This window comes from Salvia hispanica, chromosome 4, assembly GCF_023119035.1.
Source record: "Salvia hispanica cultivar TCC Black 2014 chromosome 4, UniMelb_Shisp_WGS_1.0, whole genome shotgun sequence".
Classification (NCBI taxonomy): Eukaryota; Viridiplantae; Streptophyta; class Magnoliopsida; order Lamiales; family Lamiaceae; genus Salvia; species Salvia hispanica.
In genome coordinates this window covers 32086800-32110268 of record NC_062968.1, presented here as the reverse complement: position 1 = coordinate 32110268, position 23469 = coordinate 32086800, and the positions used below count along the sequence as shown (strand labels likewise).

Sequence of the window (23469 nt, the reverse complement as noted above, 5' to 3'; positions counted from 1 at the left end):
GTCAAAATGGAACAACTTTTGTCATTGGAAACTCCTGTTTTTGTTATGGGGTGTGTGCTCTTGTCATGGAAAATTGTTAGGCACATTTGGAGTTTCTTGGATGTTGGGAAAGAACCTGTGACTGTCCTTGTCACTGGCGCTGCAGGCATGTTAAAATGAACAATAATTCTTGATTAATTGTTTTCTATGATAATATTTGTTGGTATACCATACTAGGTCAAATAGGTTATGCCTTGGTTCCAATGATAGCAAGAGGAAATGTTGGGTCCTGATCAGGTGATCATCCACATGCTGGACATGAAGCCGCGGCTGACCCCTCAACGGCGTCAAAATGGAGCTCATCGACTCCGCCCTACCCCTTCTCAAGGGTGTGGTGGCCACAACAGACGTGGTGGGCGTGCAGTGGCGTGGAGATCGCGGTGATGGTGGGCGGGTTCCCTCGGAAGGAAGGTATGGAGAGGAAGGATGTGATGTCCAAGAATGTGTCTATCTACAAGGCCCACGCCGCGGCTCTTGAGCAACACGGCTCCTCATTGCAAGTATGTAATACTTGTGATTATAATGAAATTAATCTTAAGTGGCAAGAGGCAAATATTTGGTATCTGGTGATCAATGCAGGTTCTGGTGGTGGCTAATCCAGCCAACACGAACGCGTTGATCTTGAAAGAATTTGCTCCCTCGATCCAGGAGAAGAACATCACTGCCTAACAAGACTGGACCACAACCGAGCACTTGGGCAGATCTCGGAGAAGTTGGACGTGGAGCGTGGCGACGTCAGAAATTGGTCATATGGGGGAACCACTCCTCCTCGCAATACCGGACGCCACCCACGCCACCATCAATACCATCTCGGGAGAAATCCCTAAGAGAACTGATTGCTGATGACAAATGGTTGGTATAGGAAAAAACTTACCATAATTAAATAGAGACTACCGAAAATGAAAAAATAAGACTGTTTTCGAGGTAGTAGTGAATAATGTTGGGCCGGTTTGTTTAATTGGCAGGTTGAAAGGGGAGTTCGTGACGGGGTGCAGCAAAGGGGCGCGGAGATTATCAAAGCGAGGAAGATGTCGAGCGCGATGTCTGCTGCGAGCGCTGCTTGTGATCATATGCGTGATTGGCTTCTTGGAACTCCTAAGGTTTGCATGCCTTTCTTTTTCTTCTTTTGGTTGCATAGTTTATAAATATGTGCTTGATTATTTGTAGGGTGGTTGGGTGTCGATGGGGGTGTGTTCTGATGGATCGTATGGCATACCGGCCGGCCTTGTCTATTCTTTCCCGGTTACTTGTCACAACGGACAATGGTCTATCGTACAAGGTTACACATCTCTTTTATTTCTGCGCCATACACAATTACATTCAAAATATAAATTATTGAAATTTTATAAATATATATACAAAATTGGGACCAAATTTTATAATTTTTATAGTATTTTTTGTCATAATTTGTAAAACTGACTACAATTAATAAAATTAAGTACTTCCCTAATTATAAAAAAGTAGTAAGTACTATTTTATATAAAAACTTCAAATTTAGTTTTTTTTCGGAAATGCAAAACCAAATCAAACCTAATGATATGGATTCAAAATATTTGAACTGAATCAAAATTTAAAAAAAAAATAATTAAATCAAATTTAATATCTCGATTTTGTCGAAGTATAATTATAAGCGATGGTTTATGTATTTTCAGGTCTCAAAATCGATGAATTTTCGAGGGAGAAGATGGACATCAGTGCAAAAAGAGTTGACGGAGGAAAAAACATTGGCTTATTCATGTCTTAATTAAGATTACATTTTCAACCATTTTATTATGTGTAAACTCTCAAATATTTAATTAAAATATTAAAAATATGGAGTACTAAAAAAAAAACACCCTGATTCAATCCAATACAATACAAATTGAGTTGATAGCATGTGGGATAATTGATTAGGACATGAGCATGAACTTCAAAACGATAACCTAGACATAAAAAAAATTAGACAAATTTGGATTGGTGTGACAACCACGTGTTGATGAAACTGTAGCACCACGTGTCCGTGGGGTAGTGAGTCAACATCCACCTTGCCAATTTTATGAATTTAACCAACGAAAATTTATGTAGTACAATGAATTTGTCAAATCAAAAACTACCCACAAATTATAATGCATTTTGCAGTGAAGTAATGGAAATCGTGGAACCTCCACTACATAATATAGAGGTATACAATTTATAAGCTCCAACAAGTAATAAAATATTTTAAATATTTATATAAACTTATTTTTGTAAATTGGGTGTTACATTACTTACATAATCCTGAAATTAAAGAATAAGCTAGATGAGGTTGTTAAACTTTTTTCTTTGAAAGGTTTGTCAGAAGTTTTTTTGTAGTGCGATATTTTCATAACTTTAAAATAGCCAAAATGACAGTTACTTATTTATGTTATGCCCAATTGACCAATTCATTAGCGTTGCATACTAACTTTAATCTCCAAAACCTTATTTATAACTCCAGATTCAAGATAACTTTTTTATACTATTGGGGCGTGCATGTCTAGCTTGTACGCATGGTGAATAGGTCTTTGAACACATAAGTGCATAACATACATGTACTATACTATTTTATGATTTGAGATTCAAGTGTGTGACATATTTGCATTGATATATATGACAAAGTTAAAGACAATAAATGATGCAGTGGATCTTCCATATAGAATTTGTTGCTTGCAAGTTGGAAAGCAAACTTTGTGAAGGCAAGCAACGAACATATATGGAACTACTTTCCCTTTCATGTCCAAAACCAGCTAAACAAGCATATGTCCTGATTTTTGTATATAAGTCTTTTAAAATAAAAATGTCTTTATTTGCCAGAAACAGTTATGTTGCTATCCAAAACAGAATGTGTGTTTTAATGCCAAATTTAAAATAATATATATCTTCATCTTCAGTAATAGTAGTGAGCAACACTAGTATATGTGATGCATAAATATGACAATATGATAATGATCGGTTCAAAATTTCTATATTATGATTTAATCTATAGTTCAAGTCTTGTTCTATTTCAAAATTATTTGAAATACATACAAGAATCATATTCAAACCTAATTAAGTCGAAACAAAGTTTGAATATAAAGATCGCACTAATTAACGGATAAAAAGTTATTCTTGTAAATTGATTAATATTAATAATTAGTCGTTTAAATATTAGTAAATTTAGTTTAATTTCTCGCTGATCAACTATGACTATTTTCCAAAAAACATTGAAATTTCCATAATTTATTTGATTATAAACATTTATGTTTACATTGAAGAGCGTTGCACGACAAACATTCTTCAAATGCCATACAAACATGACCGTATATTAATATTGTTAATAAATACAACTGACACGTCGGCATTTTCCCTTTGGCGTCACATGATCAGAATATTGTTATGAACACTTGAAATTTGCAATTTAAAAAATAAAGTGAAAAATAAGAACGAAAGTCGTATAATTAATTTATTGAAATTAGGCAGCACAGGAGCAAAACACCTAAACCCAAAAACAAGTTGTAACTGTGAAGTTGTTGATCATCAGCACATTACATCCTTGAGAAGCTTGTACCTTCGGATTGCGGTTTTTCCGGCGGATTTCCCCGCCGGACGGCCCTTTCTTGGCGACGGACCTCCTTTTGTCATTGGCACCAATCGCACACTTGATTAGTCTCTCCGCATTCTCCGTAGTAGTTACTGCAATACCTAAATTATCCAATTGTAGAAATAAATAAAAATAATGAAAAATGGAGGGATAAGGGGGATGGGGATTCGTTTTCGAAGTACGTGTGCAATGATGAAGGAAATTAAACATGCACGTGCAAAGATGGCAGACTCACCAGTGTTGGAAGCGGTGGCCGCACTCGGAGCACCGGAAAAGCTTATCGGAGAAGCCCACGTCGCCCACTAAACAGCAAACATCCACCATTTTTCTCTTCTTCTTAATTTGGGAAATCAATTAAGTAAAACTGAGAGAAGGCACAGGGGTTTTATTGGGTAATTTGTTATAATCGAGAAAAAGCGAAATAGTAGTAGTAGTGGGGTTTTAAAGTCGGTGTGCGCCTCCTATTTTATATACACGCACACAATATTCCAAGTTATATATGTATATGTTCAATTAATGTGCATTATATAATTTATGTCGCTATTTACTTCTCTCCATCCTATAAAAAATGATGTATTTAGGATTACAAAAATTTTATTATATAATTGTAAAATAAAGAGAACTAGAAAAATATTGATTATGAGAGTATATTAATGTATAATAAAAAAAGTATTAAAAAGAAATTAATTATTTTATGGGAGTATTTAATTAATGCGTATGATACTCGTCAGCACATGAAAAATACACTGATGAATTTTGTTCATTTTGCACCATGGAACTGTTTTGGGGGTAAAATTCATCAAAAAGCTAGTAGGACTAATATTTTTATCCCTAATGTCAATCATATACAATTTCCAGGTGCTATAAGTATCAATTACCATTACCACTAGCTCGCCAACTACATAATATATACAACTTCACTCCTAACGATACTCGAATTCTGGTTTTAATATATAATGCAATTTAATTATACAAAATCGTAGTAGTATATGGATAGGCCCGCATCTATGAAGTGTGTCTGCATGAGCAGCGTGCGTGGAAGGATAGAAATTCAAATCCATACACTTATCTACAACTACCTTTTTCTTTCTAAACCTATCAATCATTCCAAATTTAATTTATCTAATGTTGACAGTTGACTTCACCTTCCGATCTCTTAAATTAAAAATACAAACATCTTATCTAAATGCATGTTTTGTTTTATCGACAGATAATTAACATGTCAACGACTTGATTGCCGTCGGTTTCAACATATATCAAACTAAAATAAAACTATACTAGCAAAATATAAAAAAATGAGCATTTTGTTTGAAAGTTTTTATACTCATTCCATCCCTATTATGTGTCCTAACATTTTATTTTGGTCCGTCTCTTATTAATTGTCTCATTTTTATTTTACTGCTTATGGTAGTCAACTTTGCAATCCACTAACACATTTTTACATATATATAGTATAAAATTAAAACTCATTTTCCACTAATTTTTCAATTCACTTAATTATCTTTACATTTTTTCAACATGTATCGATAAAACTGGGATATGTACATATTAGTGGACGAAAGAAGTACGTAGTAGTTATTTACACAACCAAATCTTGATCATCACAACGGAGATGATATCAATATAGTATAATGGAAATAATTAGTGAACATGTAATGTAATCATGTTCCAACCAAATATCTATTTGTCAGAATCAATTGTTGATATTTGTTCCAAAAAGGCCCTAAAAACAAATACAAATGCTCCCTAACCCATCCCATTCTTGAATTATGAGAATCCCAGCTTTAAGATTTTTATCTTGATAATGAATGTTCTAATGATACTAATTGATGATTTCACATGCATATTGCCGTGACTCATCAGGCTTTGTTTAAGATTACGTAAACTCACTTAAATAATTTTAGGTCCGTTTGGTTGAGGAAAAATAAAATTGACAAGAAAAATGATTTACGGGAAAATGAATCGGGAATATGATTAAATAACTTTACTTTTGGGTGTTTGAAAAATATCAAAATTTTAAATTTTATATTTGATTTAAACACCAAAGTAAAAAAATACTTATTATTTTATATTTATAAAATAAATAGTAATACAAATTTTTAATAAATTATTAATTAAAAATAATAATTATTATAATATTATATTTATGATTACGATGGATAATTTAAATGTGGATTATCCATCATAATATATAATAATATAATTTAAATTTAGTTGCATGGACTATTATTTTTATAAATAATTATAATAATAAATATTATTATTATTATTATTATTATTATTATTATTATTATATATTAAAATTATTATATTTAAAATGTTAAAATTAAATAAATTTTAAAATTTTAAAAAATTTACTATGATTTGATTAAATTTTAAATTTTAAAAATTAATTATTATTTATTATTATATGATTTATATTATATAATTATTTTTTAATTATTTATAAATTTTTAAATTATTTTTATAATAATAACAAATTTATATCAACATTATAATAATATAGTTATAACTATGAAAAATTTTAGTTAAAAATTATTTATTATAATGAAATTAAGAAAATTTTTAAAATTTTTAAATTATTTTTAAAACATTGTAATTAATAATAATAATAATAATAATTAATAATAATGATAATAATAATAATAATAATAATAATAATAATAATAATAATATAATAACAATAATAATATATTGCATTACATGGTAAATCCTAAAACCTAAAAAGAATTTAAGAAAAGCTGGGATTGTTTTAAAATTGTAGTAACTTTCCGTTCGGGGTTTTAATTACTTTTAAATTTGATTAAAAATAAAAACAAACAAAAATTTTAAAAATTTTAAAGGGAATCCGATTCTTTGGACAAAACCCCTTGACAAAAACATGACCTTAGAGTTTTGTGTCTATCATCACTAACTCCTCCATGCATATATAATGATTAATAAATTTTAAAAAGAGAAATTATTTTCGTTCTTATAAATATATAGAAATGGGGAAAAGCAAAAAATGACAACGTTTTTTTTGGGGCCCCACCCCCAAGGGAAACAGTTGGGATATAAAACGCTTTCCCAGAGGGGACATGTGGGATTTTCATTTATAAAAAAAAAAAAAAATCAGAAAATAACTTGGAGGGGGGAAGATGGAAACACAATTCCCTCCTTTTTTTTCTCCCGGATAATTCCGTGATTTTTTTTTTTCTCCCTTTCTTCAATTTTGAACATATTCAATAATTTGGGGGGTTTTGGACCCGATTTTAATTGTTGACCCCAAAATTTCCCCAATTGTTAATTCAATTTTCCCAACATTCAATCAATGGATAATGAGCGTTGGGAATCGATAATCGTTGTTTTTCCCGGAATGTAATAAATTCTTCAACTTCATTATGTTCATCTTTAATCGGGAATTTGAACTGAGTTTTGGAATATTTTTTTGAAATTTCCCCAACCTAATTGATTCAATATGAAAACCATCCCCTGATTTCAAAATTTGGCGTTTTATTTTCCCTTTTGATTCAATTTGATCGAAATTGTTTTTTTTCCCCCAAAATTTTCTGAATTTGAAATTTGGGGAAATCATGGGGTTGGAAATTTAATACCCAATTTTTCCATATTTATGTTTTTGGATATTTTTCATATTACCACAATAATACATGTCGTTTGGCCCGTGATTATCAAAATTTCCATTTGTTATAATTTTTTTTTTGTAGTTTTAAATTGCTTTAAACCCTTTTTTCCTTCATGTATCTCCCTTTTCTATTTTACAAATGGAGTAGATAATAGATTGCATGACTATGTATTGGGATTTTTTTATGAAATTAGTCAACCATTCCCGCATTGTTAAAATTCTTAGTAATAATTGCCTAGTTGCTTTTCTTTTACTATATTTTGCTTTTTTAAAAATTTTTCTTTCCCGTTTTTGGGTTTTTTAAAAATCGATGCCCTTTTTTTTTTCAAAATTAAACAATTGCTATTTTTTTCTTATGTTATATATTAATGGGTTAAATTTGCCATTGCCTAAAACCATTGTAGGCAAAAATTTTAAACCTAGACAAAAGAATTACTTTCTAAAAACGTTTATGCTGGGACATCTGGTTTTTTGAGGGGGAATTAAAAATTGTTTGGTATCGCCAAAATATAAGGTATTAAGTTTAAGACAAACCAAAGGTGGGTTGGGGAACCGTGGGGAATAAGGCCCCCCCGACTCTAAAATTGAAAAATTGATAAAAAAGAATAATCAAATTGTTTTTACAATTGTTTTATTGCTTGCCTTTGATTCGAAATTGCATATTAAATTTTTTGAGGGAATTGTTTGGGTTACATTGTTTTTTGTTTTTATATTCATTTTTTCCCTTTTACCAAAATAGTAGTGCTCTTAAAAAAATTAATGAATACATTTTTTATGGAAATTTATACTTGGTTGCTAATCGGTTATATGTTCTTTTACAATTTTGAAATCGATTTTGATTGTTTTTTTGAATAGTATTGAATTGTTTTTTTGAAACTACAATTTCTTTTGGGGGGGTTTTTGATGATTTGTTTGTTTTTTCCCTTTCATTTGCTTATAATAAAAATTTCCCGATCATATTATGTTTCATTAATGTTCTTAATCTCAATATGATAAAGACAAAAGTAACTCATTTTAAAAATTTAAAAAGAATGTCAAAAGTAAAAATACCACAACTCATTGAGTCCCCTAGATTTCCCCCAACAAATTAAAAAAAAAAAATTTGGGGTCATTGTCAAAAAACATCATTCAATTAAAAAACATAATTGTTCCTTGATCCACCCTAATTTTTGGCCAAGTTCAGTTGTTTTCTCATTCCTTTTTGTTTTCCTTGCCCTTTCACCATTATATTTGAGTCCCCGCGTTGCATTACCAAAAAAAAATACAAATAAAACAAAGCAAATAATCTAAAGCATATAATAACTTTAGGGAAAAAGCAAATACTACCCCTTTAAAAAGCAACCAAAAAATCAGTTGACAAACCAACAAAGAATATAAGTGAACCAACCCCACCTTTACTAGAATTACACATTTTTAACCTTCAACCCCGGGGACACCAACAAAAAAATAAAAACAACAAAACAATTACTAAGACTTAATCAAGTGTTATTAGTGTCAGAACCACACCAACGGATCCAAATTCAAAAAACACTCCCTCTATTACCAACCAAGTAACAACACAATAAAAACAAGAATTCCTAATGCTTTTCAAAAACCCCTTAAAAGCAAACACCGATTCATACAAAAAGCAACCCAGAAAGTGATTAATAACCAATCAATAAAAGAACCCAAAAAAAAACAAGCATGGAATTTTGAACGTTAATCAAAGCAAAAAATCGGTTATGACATTTGTAATTACGGGGGGAATAGAAAAAAGAAGAATCAACATAATCAATAAGCAAACAAAAATTTTGGAGTCTAATAAGAAGGATTGACATATGCGGAAAACCCCAAATTGGAAAACATAAGCAATTATCACTCACTAGTCAAGAAATTTACTTTTAGTTTTTGGGGTTTAAATTCAAAAGCAATCTATATTATGTGGAAAGCAATTAATCAAAAGCAAAAAAAATTCACTACTATTTTTTTCCAAGTGTAGTTAAAGGAATCCACAATGTTTAATCAAGCGATTCACCCCAACTCGCCCAATTTATTTTTTCCCTTTATTGCTAAATAAACATTGGGGGAACAATCAAAAAAAAATGCATTCCCCAAAAAATCTATACTCAAATTTTTAATATTCCAAACCTCGAGGATAATAGTGATCAACCAAAATATCATATCTTAACAACTATTGCTAAACGAAAAATGAGCAAATCAAAGGGGAAAAAAAACAAAGGTTTTCTTCCGGCTACATAGGGAAACAAATTTCAATTGAAAAAAAAATATTGACATCTCCAAGCAAGTTCAAATTGGGTAACATAAAATTATCACTCACTACTCAAATAATTCGGGTTTTGTTTTTAGAATTAGATTTTAGGCAAAACAATTTTTATTATGTAGACAACAATTTCAAAACCTGAAGAATTGCTAATATTTAAAGAAATCCATAATGTTTAATTGAGAATTCACCGCGCCCAAAAAAATCATAGTTAAGGGAAAATTTAAAACTATTTTTTGTCTTAGTATAGATAAAGCAATCCATAATGTTTAATCAAGCAATTCCTCACCTCCGGCCCAAACTTAATTTGTTTAATCCCCCAAAAGTCGCATAGATCAAATTTTAATTCATACGAGAAAAAAGCAAATTGAAAAAAAGCATACTTTTATCAATTACTAACATATAGAAGGAAATAACGATTCATAAAATTGCATACACATCTTTTCCAAATATCATCAACAAAAACCCAAAAATTTTTAAAACACATCAATTAAACAATCGACAAAAAAAGCGATTTTTCCCCAAAAGTCGCGGGAATAAAAATCAAAAAGCATCCCAAACACCCAAACCCATCGCTTTGGGGGGGAATCAAAAGGGGGCCCCAAAAAACCTAGATAGCGGCACCCCCGAATGCAAACATAAACGATGAGAGGGGGTTAATGAAAATTTTCCCGGAAGGGCTTCCTTTTCTGAATTTTAGGAGGAGGCAAGAAAAACTATGGAAAGTGATTTCTTTTTTAGGGGTTTTTAGATTGAGAGTAATTAATTGCAAAAAGGGGGGAGAAAGGGTTTTCTTTTGGAAACGCACATTAATTGCGGATTTTTGGGGAAAACGAAAAAGGGGGGAAAATTAATTTCAATCTATCCAAATTAATCGTGATTTTCAAATTTGGGATCCTTTTTTTAATTGGAAAAAGACAAAAATCCCCCCCCAAAGGGAATATTATGTTAAAAGGAATTGGTACTCCCCAATCCCACAAATCAATCTCATCCATCTAATTAAGGGGGTTTGAAAAAACGGTAAAAAAAGGGGAAGGTTTTCATTCAACTTTTTGGTGTCACCTTTTTCCCCGATAAAAATTTTTGCTGCATTTATTGGTAAATTTTCATGACACCAAAAAAGTTTTGGGGGCCTCTACTATTATAGTTGGAGGCCCAATGCAATCACATGTCGTGGGCTCATTCATATATAAAGCCCATTTAAGCCGATCCCGATCAGCCCAAATTGAGCTGAATAATAAAGCCGTCGTTTAGTTTAAAAATGTTCCGCTCAAACTCAAACCCTTCCACACTGAGCTAAGAATTGTTTCTGCAATCGAAGCCCTTTGCGAGAGAGAGAGAGGGAGATCACTCTCACTATTTCTACGCTCAAAATCTATATTGTAAAGCAGACGAAAGCCGCCGACTCGATCTGCCTTCTTTTAGCTGTTTGAATACATTAAAAAATGTCGTTTGCTGCAAATACACCTGATATTTCCGGCGAGCGGCAATCTGGGCAAGACGTTCGCGCTCAAAACGGTATGAATTATCGTTCGATGTATAGCTCTTGTTCGGATGTATGTTGGATTTTCCTTCGATATTGATGTATTTTGTTGTTGGAAATGAGCAGTGATGGCATGCCAGGCCGTGTCGAACATCGTCAAGTCTTCGCTTGGTCCTGTCGGCCTTGATAAGGTATTTCAATTATAAATTCTTTTTTTTGCGTGAATTTATGCTAAGGTGGTCTTGGATTAGAATGATATTTTACCACTGAGTGCATTTAGGCTTCCGTTACATGTGAGTTCTCTATAATATCCTGAATCTAGTGATGTTTTTATAATGCCTGTGATTAGGCTACGTGGAATGAGAAGATGTATATAACAGTTGAGCTAAATTTGCAGTTAATTTTTGGCTATAAGCAATTGTGTATGTGAATCTTTTGGAGGGCTTTAGTGAATGGTGTATGTGGTTAATTCTTTTAGTGAAGGAAGGAGTAGGTATAATGTAACTAACAGCTTGATGTGCATAAGTCATGGACCCATCTGCATTTCCTACTATTACTTGTGCACAATTTTGAATGTGATATCAAACTGGAAATTTTGTTCTATTTTGCTCAATATCCTATATTCTGCTTTTCAGATGCTCGTGGATGATATTGGTGATGTGACCATCACTAATGATGGTGCGACAATACTGAAGATGCTGGAAGTGGAGCACCCAGCTGCCAAGGTGAATGAATAAACTTTTGGCTTCTACAAAATCAGTTTTTGAACAACCAGTTCCTTACTTATGTTGCCTTCATCTTCAATTCGTATAGGTCCTTGTTGAGTTGGCTGAACTACAAGACCGAGAAGTTGGAGATGGGACAACTCTGTGGTCATCGTAGCTGCAGAATTGCTTAAGGTAACATATCTGGACCTGGCAGCAAGATAAAAGAATCCTCTAATCTTGTTTTACATTCACCTATTATATATTGGGAATATGAATCCTGAGTACTAATATGACAGTCTTTTTTGCAGAAAGCTAACGATTTAGTTAGAAATAAGATACATCCAACATCAATAATCAGTGGATACAGAGTAAGCTTTTGTCCTTCTATACAGTTTCCCCAGTACATATTGATCTCTATACTTCCCTTCACGGTGTAATCTTTTGTATGTTCATGATACATCTAATTGTGTAAACATTTCTTGGCAGCTTTCAATGAGGGAAGCATGTAAATATGTTGATGAGAAGCTGGCTGTAAGGTTTACTCCCTGACCATTTGATATCTATTGATTTTGTATAATACATTTCCTGAAGTTTAAAAATATTAAAATTATGAAGAGGCTAGACATGCCATAATTTGAATTGGATTACCTTTCTTGTTTGGATAAACCAACACTGCCAAATCTTTTAAGCATTTTAAGTTGTCATGCTACAGTTTTTGGTTTATACTTTATACAGCTTCTCTCATAACTCTCCTCTTTCAATCTCGCCACTGAAGTGCGCTCCCTTTTCCCGCCTGCTTCACGAACATATGATAATGGGCCAGTTATGATGGAATGAATCTCAATGAAGGACCTAAGAAAGCAGCCTCCACAGGCTAGTGACTGTCCAACAGCTCTGCTGCAAAACTCAACTGCTAATTCCTAACCCTAATAGTCTCAAGGAACCATATTTCCTAAACCCTACTCCCTTCGTCCACTCAAGATGTCCACTTTCTATATTTGGAAATAAATCTCACTCTCCTCTGTCCTCATTGAAATATTCAACTACCTTTTTTTTCTCTCGATTTACTCCACCTAACAACTTCTCCTAAAATCCCGTGTCACTCATGAATGTGGACATCTTGAATGGGACAGAGGGAGCATATGATATGTAGATATATAATCTAATATTATTTATAAATAACGACTCAATAATCAAGATTATTACAGAAGCTTCATCCTTGGTTTCTTCTGAGTCAACCTGATGCTTTCGCCTCTAATATCCTTGAATGGTTGGTTCTTTATCAAGTTAAAAATTATATTAACAACTTAAATAGATACTTTGCCACTGGAAAGATTTAGAACTTTTTTGCAGTCTATTATCTGTTTAAATGTACTGATACAACTGCATCACTCTGACAGCCATTTTTCCATGTGTATATTAGGTAGAAAAGCTTGGGAAAGATTCTCTTGTAAACTCTGCGAAGACATGCATGTCCTCAAAATTGATAGGTGGTGATAGCGATTTCTTTGCAAATCTGGTAAGTTGCTTAGTGATTAGCAGTAGCTAGGAACGATGATTTCATTCTTAACTTTTGAGTTGTGCGTCTGGCATCTGGCATGAAAGTGCTTCCTCTTTCCCACTAAAGAAACCCGGTTCATGAGATGTGCATTTAGCAGCTGTTTCCTATCATCTCATCACTTTATTTGTAGTCATAACTCAAGTTAGTTTCACTTCAGGTTGTGGAAGCTGTACAAGCAGTAAAGATGACCAATGCCAGAGGTGAAGTTAAATATCCAATCAAGGTTGGTGCTTGTTGCTGTTTGATGTTCCCTTCTAGTTATCCTTTCCCTTACTCTGTTCTCTTCTAAACATGTTTTTTGGTTGGGGGTAGGGAGGCAGGGTTGGGGATAGACAGTTTTGCATTTTTCGGGTTTATTAGGAATCCAAGAATTAGATCACAAGAGTGTAAAAGAATGTGAATTTTATTAATGTTGTTGTATTTTATATATTGGGTTTATTGTAAACAGTAAAAGCTAAAGGAAATACTTTCCTTTTCCTCTCTCTTTAATTTACAGCTTGTACAAAGTACAAACACATTGACAATTTTTTAGATGTTAAATAGGAAATGTATTTGCTTCAAAGAGCGCATTAATAATTGACATTTAAATTTGGTTGAAACTAGACTTGTTGACTTGCTTTCCTTCACCTTTCTATGTAAAACCCTGTGTCCACAAGGACAGTCAATAAACATAGATTTGAAAGGCTGGAGAAAAAGGTTCCTGAATATGCATGAATTCTAGCTTCACATCACTGTTTTAACCGTTGATCTGGAAGAAGTAGCTCAAATGATATTGGTAATATTCAGGGAATCAATATTCTTAAAGCCCATGGTAAAAGTGCCCGAGATAGCTACTTACTGAAGGGGTATGCTCTCAACACGGGACGTGCTGCACAGGGCATGCCATTGAGGGTTGCTCCAGCCAGAATTGCTTGTCTTGATTTTAATCTTCAGAAGGCAAAAATGCAAATGGGTGTCCAAGTTTTGGTCACTGACCCCAGAGAGTTGGAGAAGATTCGTCAAAGGTGATTTATTTTATTCATTTCTTGTAAGATATTGTGTCCTAAACAAGGCAGTTGACTTCATTGTAATCTATTTAGCATCTTTTCATTAGTTGGATCTATAATTCTGTATTTCTGGCCCACACATTAATTGTATCAGGCAACCGTAAATAAATTTGCATGTTTTGGAGATATGCATTTTTACTGGTGTTGCTTATTCATATTCTATAGTTGCTCGTGTATATTAAGTGCCGTTTGAAGGCCACAGCAATTTACCCGCACAACTTCCCTGAAGTTTAAATGTACTAACAATTGATTGACCTCTTGACTTTTAGAGAAGCGGACATGACAAAAGAACGTATTCAGAAACTTCTTCAGGCAGGAGCCAATGTAATTTTAACTACAAAAGGAATCGATGACATGGCACTCAAGGTCTGCCTTCAGCACAACCTTAGTCGCATAGAAGTTCTTTCATCCTTTATACTGGCAGATACATTTTCATATGATGTTAGTTTCTTTTATTATGCTTCCATTTTATAGCTTGCTTAACAGACATTGATGTAAAAATAAGCCAATCTTGTATGATAACTGGGCAAACAGTGGAAACACTGCTGGAAAGGGTTGAAGTCAGAACCATTTTCATTAAGCCATGAAATAGAATATTGTTGTATTGTGCTAACGTATTATCTTTGCACATCTACTTGGTTTTCTCTTGTTGTGACTGTGTGTTATACTGTAACAGTATTTTGTGGAGGCTGGTGCAATAGCAGTGAGACGTGTTCGCAAGGAAGATCTGCGTCACGTTGCCAAGGCAACTGGTGCTTCTGCGGTAGGTTTTGCTTCTTATCTTCCAACTGCCTGTCTTATATCTTTTGTTTGTTCCCATAAACGTTTAAAAAGGAAGATTAATTATTAGTATTATGGATGAGTTCAGATTTAGAATGACCTAAGAGATGGTTATGCTGAAATCATGACTCGACGGCTCGACCACCATATATAGTTACAAAAAAGGGTTTAATGAATATGACCACGAAACTGAAGTGTGGTATCATAATTCATAACGATATGGTTGCTTAAAGAGGTCTCCTACTATTATTCATTTACTCGAGTTAATATCCCTAACTTCCCGTTTACCATTTTCTCATCGATGATGCTACTTATAAACAACAAAATTAAGTCCAATATAAGTATGACAGTTCTTGAGATTTGTCTTTCTCAACAAGAGGCATAGGCTTATATGATTTTCTTTTTCTAGCTATCAAATTTCTATTTTGAGATCTCTTGCTTTGGAAAAAGATAGAGTGAAAAACTGTTATCATTTTTTATGTATCAATCCTTAATTGTTGCTCCTATGCAGGTTTCAACTTTTGCTGATATGGAAGGGGAAGAAACATTTGATGCATCACTTCTGGGACATGCTGATGAAGTAGTGGAGGAACGAATTGCTGATGATGATGTGATTATGATAAAAGGAACCAAAACCTCAAGTGCGGTATGTATTAGCTCTGAATTCTTTAATACTAAAATGATTTCTTGTCCTGCTGAAATGCTTGAGCTACTTCTGATAGTTTGCAATTTGATGAGTTGGTTGGTTCAACTCCCAATCATTTTTATTCATGAAAATGCTCATTTTTTAAATGTATAGATTAATGTCTTACAGTAACTTTCATTCAGTATTATACATATTGACCTGGAATTTGCTTTTTTTCAGGTTTCATTAATACTTAGAGGTGCCAACGATTACATGCTTGATGAAATGGACAGGGCTTTGCATGATGCCATATGCGTTGTCAAAAGGACTCTTGAATCTAATACTGTAAGATTCTGTTGTCATTTATTTTGACTGTGGCACTCTGTCTAATTTTTCGTATATTCCTTAAGTATTGAACTTATTTTTCTATTAATTGTTGTCTCTTTCTTAGACTTGATATGTCTATTAGTTTTACTTAAATGCTACACATCTTGAAATGCGCTTGTTATTTTTATGCTTAAATTTCAAATTTATAGGTAACACATTGTTGCTTACTACTCCCCCTGTCCCATTAAATATTCAACGTTTGCTTTTGTGCACTTGTTTTGAAAAAATTATAATAAATAACTAAAGTGGTGAGAAAAAAAGTAATAGAGAGAATGATGTAGAGGAGAGTCCCCTTTATATATTCTCTTTTTTACTTTATTTTTTCTCCACTTTAATTATTTATTACTACCTCTGTCCCTGAAAATTTGATACAGTTTACTATTTCGGTCCGTCCCCGAAAATTTGATACACTTCAGTTTTACCATTTTTGGTAGTAGACCCCATATTCCACTAACTCATTCCTACTCACATTTTATTATAAAACTAATACTTTAAAGTAGGACCCACATCCCACCAACTTTTTCAACTCACTTTCCATTACATTTCTTAAAACCCGTGTCGGGTCAAAGTGTAGCAAATTTTGGGGGACGGAGGTAGTATCATTTTTCCAAAACATGTGTGAAAAAGCAAATGTTTCATATTTAATGGGAAAGAGGAGTATTATTCAAGCCAAATTTTAAACATTTAGATCTGACAAAAACATAGACAATTGTCATAGATACAAGTACCTCATCTTCTTGAGTTCGATGAAATATAGGTTGTTGCTGGTGGAGGTGCAGTTGAGGCTGCCCTATCTGTATATTTGGAGAATTTAGCTACAACTCTGGGGTCACGGGAGCAGTTGGCCATAGCTGAGTTTGCTGAAGCTTTATTGATCATTCCTAAGGTACTTACAAGCAAACTTTGTTCTTGATTTTATTTCATCAAAAGCTCATAAGTTATCTTTTGCCAACTGAAGTGCATCTGGATATTTTCCTTCTAGGTACTTGCTGTCAATGCTGCTAAGGACGCTACTGATTTGGTTGCTAAACTACGAGCTTACCACCACACTGCACAGACCAAAGCAGATAAAAAGCATTTGTCAAGGTATATATCGCATATTAGCAGTATTACACTGCTTAGTTGTTTTGGTGTTACTACCAAATTGTACATACGATGCATGTTAATAGTTATCTATATGAATAATAATTTTATCTGTATCGGAAACAGATAAGTCTTATTTTAAATTTTTATAGATTCTAGGTATAAAATTATCCTTATCTGAAGTAGATTATAAAAATATACACCTATACAATGAATTTACTACCATCCTTAAAATTATGATAAGGATATTATAGGTGTATCAGAATTGTAAGAATTAATTATATACATACACCTATACATGAAATGACTAAACTATCCTTAGATTTATAATATGTAAAAATATGTAAAAATATGTAGGAATATGCACTTTTATAATAGTAATAGATTCTCTAAGGCCCTTCTTGGTATGGTGGAATGGAATGGAGGAATGGAATGACATTCCTACCTCCATTCCATTCCTTTGCTTGGTAAATATTTTGTTAGGAATCACCATTCCATTCCACATGGGAATACCCATTCCATCCATTTAGCTAAGGAATGACCATTCCATTCCATTCCATTTTCCTTTCTTCTTATTTTAAAATTTAACAAAATTATATAAATATTATTTTATATTATATTTAAATTTAATATTATCACAATTTTACAATAACATTAAAATTTTAAATTTTTTAATAATTGAAAAATCCACACACACTTCACACACTTCACAAATTTCACACACTACACACACTTCACACACTACACACACTTCACACACTACACAAATTTCACACACTACACAAATTTCACACACTACACACACTTCACACACTACATACACTTCACACACTACACACACTTCACACACTTCACATTCGCACACTTCACATTCGCACACTTCACATTCGCACACTACGCACATTTCACACACTACACCCATTTCACACAGTTCACATACTACACACTCTTCACACATTTTCACACAATGCACACATTTCACACAATGCACACATTTCACACACTACACACTACACACATTGAACACACTACACAGTACACAAATTCAAAAATAGGATGCTTGAAATGTGTTACATGTGATTAGTGTTTGTAGTGTGTGTATTGTGTTAAATGTGTGAAATGTGTGTAGTGCGTGAAATGTGTGAAATGTGTGTAGTGTGTGTAGTGTGTGAAATGTGTGTAGTGTGTGAAATGTGTGTACTGTAGTGTTATTTTTGGTAGAATCAACATATTAATTATTCATATTTCATTCCATTCCATTTCTATAATAATTTGTAGGTATCAAACATAGGAATGGAATCAATCAAGGAATAACAATTCCATTCCTTTTGCATTCCTTGTACTTACCAAGCACAAGAATGACCTTCATTCCATTCCCTCCTTATTCCATTCCATCCTACCAAGTAGAGCCTAAGAGAACAAAATACCCTCAAATTAACAACCTTAACTTCAATCATTCTCATCATTGTTAATTTTATTTTCTTTATTTACCGTTGCCCAAGGATCTCATTTTCTGTTTAGGTAAGCGTTAGTAGTGTTTTGAAACATCTTTAGGAATTAGGATCGTAAGCATGTTTAACATTGGCTGTTTAAATTGGTTAGCATAGAAGGATGATGGTATCAGTATCATATTGGTTTGCTCTGCATTTATTAATTACCTTTGGTTTAATACTAATTGAGGTTGCTAGATGATTATGAGTCATATAATTCAATCATTGATGACTGTCACTTGAATCTTAAATCCATATTATGTGACACTGGAGTACCTGCATTTTGCCTGGAATTTTATTGTTCCACTGTTGTTTTTATATCTTCGAATCCCTAGCATAATATAATATTGAATTTATTCATCATATGGTAAATCTAGTAAAAATGCTGCAAAGAACAGTTGTTCTTGGCCTTGATGGAAGGCGCTTTTGTTGATGATACTTCCTTGTTTATTACTGCAGTATGGGTCTGGATCTGATAAATGGTACCGTTCGGAACAACTTGGAAGCTGGAGTTATTGAGCCTGCAATGAGCAAAGTGAAAATAATCCAGGTAAGAGCCTGGCAACTAGAACGATTCATTAATCTTTCAGCACTATACACATTTGAACTCAAGAATCTGTTTTCATTCATTGCTAGTTTGCTACTGAAGCTGCTATTACTATTCTCCGGATTGACGACATGATCAGGCTTGTTAAAGACGAGAGCCAGAATGACGAGTAGGGGTTGCAACTTGGTTATAATTCGTAGGCTATTTTATCACATCGTAACAGTAGTATAACTATGCATATTCTATCTTTTGATATCCTAGTGTTTTCGAAACAGAATTTTGAATTTACACATGGCGCTGTCTATGATGTTTTTATGTACAAGTAGTAGTACAATTTTTCAATTTTCATGTCATGAAGTGAAATCATGACTTTTATAACACACTAGTCTTAACCCATGCGATGCACGACGGAATATTATATTTTTTTGTCATACAATTTTAAATTGTTAATCGATTAATTAAAATAAGAAACAATATAATTATATACGATTTAAAATAGAAAAATATACTACTATGTAATAAAAATTCAATAAATATATACTCCTCAATTCATTTTACACCTAAAGACATTAACTTAAACATATTTAAAATTGAATTGAGACAAACACAATTATTTGGACAATGATAAAGAGACTACATTAAGTGTTGACATTTTTGAAAAATATGTTTAAAACAATCCTTCATATTTCTCTACTAAAAATAATAAATTGTGTAAAGATGAAGATAAATACTATGTATGTTTGAGTTAAGGATGTTACAATTCTTCTCTTTCTAAGAACTGTAAGAAATATTGAGATAAAATTCTGGAACCATATACACGCGGTACTCTAACTTTTGTAATCAAAGGAAAAAAACAACAATAAATGAAATGGAAATTACAATGAAAATTAGTCAAGAAAAACCATCTTTCCGCAAGACAAATTACATCACGGTTAGTGCTCTCGGATTGACATATTTTCTCCAGAGATAAAAACGACTTCCTCCTAACGTATATAACATCTCAAACCTGCTAGGCACCTATAAACTTGACAGGGCTCCAAAATCGAGCAAAACAATGTTCCTAAAATGTGTAATAAAATGTTGAGAGCTTGAGAGAGAATGAAGAATGTTTTGTTAGTGTGTATATTGTATTTCATCCACAATTCTATGCCTTTTATAGGTACAAAATTAGTAAATGAGAGATCATGGAATTAAAACATCATAATTTTAAAATCAAGACAATATATGTTACAAAATTTGTTAAATGCTCATTATTCTATTTAAATATTTGTAACCACCAATGAGTCATTGTAGTGCTTTAAGAATTAGTCAAATACTCATTAAAATATCTAAATAAATATTCATGAGTTACTTAAAATATTCAAATTGGTCCATAACTTATAAATATTTCAGAATAAGAACAAAACATATAAATATTTCAAGAAAAGGCCAAAACTCGCCTTTTATATATGTATAGATGCTGTCCTTAGGGTTATGTCATGGCAAACATATGTAGTCATGAATGTCTAAATGCGTAAGCACTAGTGAAAAGTTTAATTATATTAATATAATCGATTTTTAATTTTAAATAATTATTCATTAATATGTACTGTAATGTTTATATAAATGTTTGAATCTAATTAAAAATGCTTGAATATGGAGTACTATTTTAGAGTATATTCTCTGTCCACAAAAAATGTGCATCAATTATCTTATTTTTGTGATAAACTTCTTTATAGTTTATCTTCATAATACTTCTTATTTACAGAAGAACTCTTTATAACCTACTACTATTTCCACCTTTTACCACTTTATCCACTGATCAATAATTGAACATAAAACATGATTAATTGTATGGATAAGTTTTACAATAATGATTATGGGATAGGATAATATGTCCTAATTTTGTGTCGTATTATTAATATGACCATTGTGACAGAGAAATGGCGGATTCCTTGTAGTCAAATGATCCGGTGTTAGAAACTGTCATGCTTTCTTCAAAGGCTAAATAGGATTAATGTGAATATATATCTAACAATACAGGTGAAGGGTTATATATAAAATAAAGGGCTATTGACTCCTAATATCACAAAAATTTTCAAAGATTTGTTTTTTCCACGAACTTAAATAGTTGTTGAATTTTTTACCACCCGTGACAAATCCAACTACTACATTAAAATGAGATGAATAATCATACTTGGCTTCTAAGACTTTACAATCACATCACTATCATTTTTCAATGATGACAATATCTTAGGTGATGTAATAACAAATGAAATGTAGCCGGGGTATTTAAGTTCGTGATATTATACGCCAAGTATAAAGTTTGTTGAAAAAAAAAACAAATTTTTGAAAATTTTCGTAATATTAGACATCAAATATTCCCCTAAATTAAAATAGGTAGAGATGGGAATTACTACAGATTATTAGTATCATGATTAGTGGTTACTAATACAATTTGATTGTTTGGTTGGGAATTAGCAGAGGCAGAGGCAGAGGCAGCAGCGTTGATCATCTCCTGCAGTTGAGGCGGATCAAGATCAACAATGGCCGCCGATTCCTCAGAGAGATGATGCTTCATCTCTCTGTGTTCTTGGCATATGGCGCACCAATGCAGGCAGCAGTGCACCCCACACGGATCACACGGTGAATCCTTCAAGTGGTATTTCCGCTGCAGCAACTGCCGCCCCATCCCGCTGTATATGGCGCACACCCACCACGCGAACAACAGACCCTCCGTCACCAGGCACACCGTGTCCGGATCAATCATCCCGTTACACGCCATCGTTAATGCAGCAGCCACTACGCCACCTTCCACGCACACTGCATGGCCCACACACGCCCTATCCGGGGATATATTCTCGTTCACCACCGCCATGTTGCGCCCAAATAGCACGCACGGGCATAACAACCCTGTCACGCCTGCACGTATTTTATTTCATCAGTACATGCTCTTTTAATTCCCGCATTAGTCTTTTTTTTTATAAAAAATTTATAAAGAGAATCAACAATGGTTCTCCGTTTCAAGTTTAACTTACAACTATTAGAATCATCAAGGCAGCCAAAGATGCCGGTAGCCCAATCTTCGTCCGCTGGAGGCACGTACGATACAGGTAGGGATTGCCCACATAGCTCACATGTTCTACCATTTGCCTGCAAGATTTCTCATCTAATTAATGAATCTATTTACATTCAAATTGTGCATCAATGCTATATGTATATACAGACCAACTTTTTAATTTCTTGAATACATGTATAACCTTTTCTATATCAATGGGTTCGTTTAGTTCACCAGGAGTGATATTTTGTAAGGCAATCTGATCCTCTGTTAGCTTCACGTACGACCCTTCTGCCATCTCTCTCAATCAAAACACTAATTAATTTATAAACTTTTTGGGAATTCTATGAACTCAGAAAGAGAGATTAATTTCAAACTCTTTGGTGTTTAATTAATTATATTTGCTGAAATGAGGAAGTAGCAGTTAAGTTAGTTGGTAGAATTATCGGATCGAAAAACACTCCCATGCATTAATTGATTAACTAGCTACGCTTCTACTACACCTATATACTATACTATACTATTTACTATGTGGGTTGTGCTACATACGACTTTAATTTATACTTCTACCATTATTTAAAATGCGTATTTTAATAAACTTTGGTATACTATGTGCAAGTTTTATTTATCAAATACTCCCTCCTTTTCACTACAGTTTCACTATAGTTGAGTCATTTACCATTTCGGAAAGTTTCTTCATAGTTGAGTCATTTCCTTATATGGTACTACCTCCATCCCCCAAATTTTGACACAGTTTACTATTTCGGTCCGTCCCCCAACTTTTGACACACTTCACTTTTTACTATTTTTGGTAGTGGACCCCATATTCCACCAACTCATTCTTACTCACATTTTATTATAAAACTAATACTTTAAAAGTAGGACCCACATCCCACCAACTTTTTCAACTCACTTTCCATTACATTTTCTAAAACCCGTGCCGAATCAAAGTGTATCAAAACTTGGGAGACGGAGGTAGTAACTTTTTTCTCTTTCTTACTTTACTATCTCTTACTTTATTCTCTCTACTTTATTCACTTTATACTTTATTCTCTCTACTTTTTCCTCTCTTACTTTTTTATCTATTTATTTAAACACACTCAATATTCATTTCTAAAACTCTGTGCCGAAAAGTTTCGCCTCAACTATGGTGAAACGGAGGGAGTATATATTAATGAGAATCCAGATTCTATGTGGAAATGATTAAATGTATTTCATTTCATTC

At 32.9% G+C, this 23469-nt stretch overlaps 2 protein-coding genes and 1 pseudogene across 2 annotated transcripts; 2 read left to right on the top strand and 1 right to left on the bottom strand.

Annotated features, from left to right (window-relative positions):
• The first annotated feature begins 6 nt into the window (after positions 1-6).
• LOC125221726 lies at positions 7-1843 on the top strand (annotated as a pseudogene).
• Positions 1844-10819: 8976 nt separating this feature from the next.
• On the top strand, positions 10820-19587 carry LOC125221725 (T-complex protein 1 subunit alpha-like). The gene is given in 18 exon segments (XM_048123941.1): positions 10820-11016; positions 11108-11172; positions 11617-11706; positions 11795-11846; positions 11849-11880; positions 11997-12056; positions 12175-12223; positions 13110-13207; positions 13407-13472; positions 14036-14253; positions 14565-14661; positions 14972-15058; positions 15587-15721; positions 15941-16045; positions 16845-16973; positions 17070-17173; positions 19120-19210; positions 19297-19587. Coding segments are annotated over 18 exon segments (1635 nt in total). The 5' UTR covers positions 10820-10943; the 3' UTR covers positions 19381-19587.
• Positions 19588-21567: 1980 nt separating this feature from the next.
• Positions 21568-22608, bottom strand: LOC125217990 (cell number regulator 6-like). The gene is made up of 3 exons (XM_048119577.1): positions 22447-22608; positions 22225-22339; positions 21568-22108 (listed from the first exon to the last, which is right to left on the bottom strand). The coding sequence occupies exons 1-3, from the start codon at positions 22540-22542 to the stop codon at positions 21603-21605; spliced, it is 717 nt and encodes a 238-aa protein (XP_047975534.1). The 5' UTR covers positions 22543-22608; the 3' UTR covers positions 21568-21602.
• Positions 22609-23469: the final 861 nt, after the last annotated feature.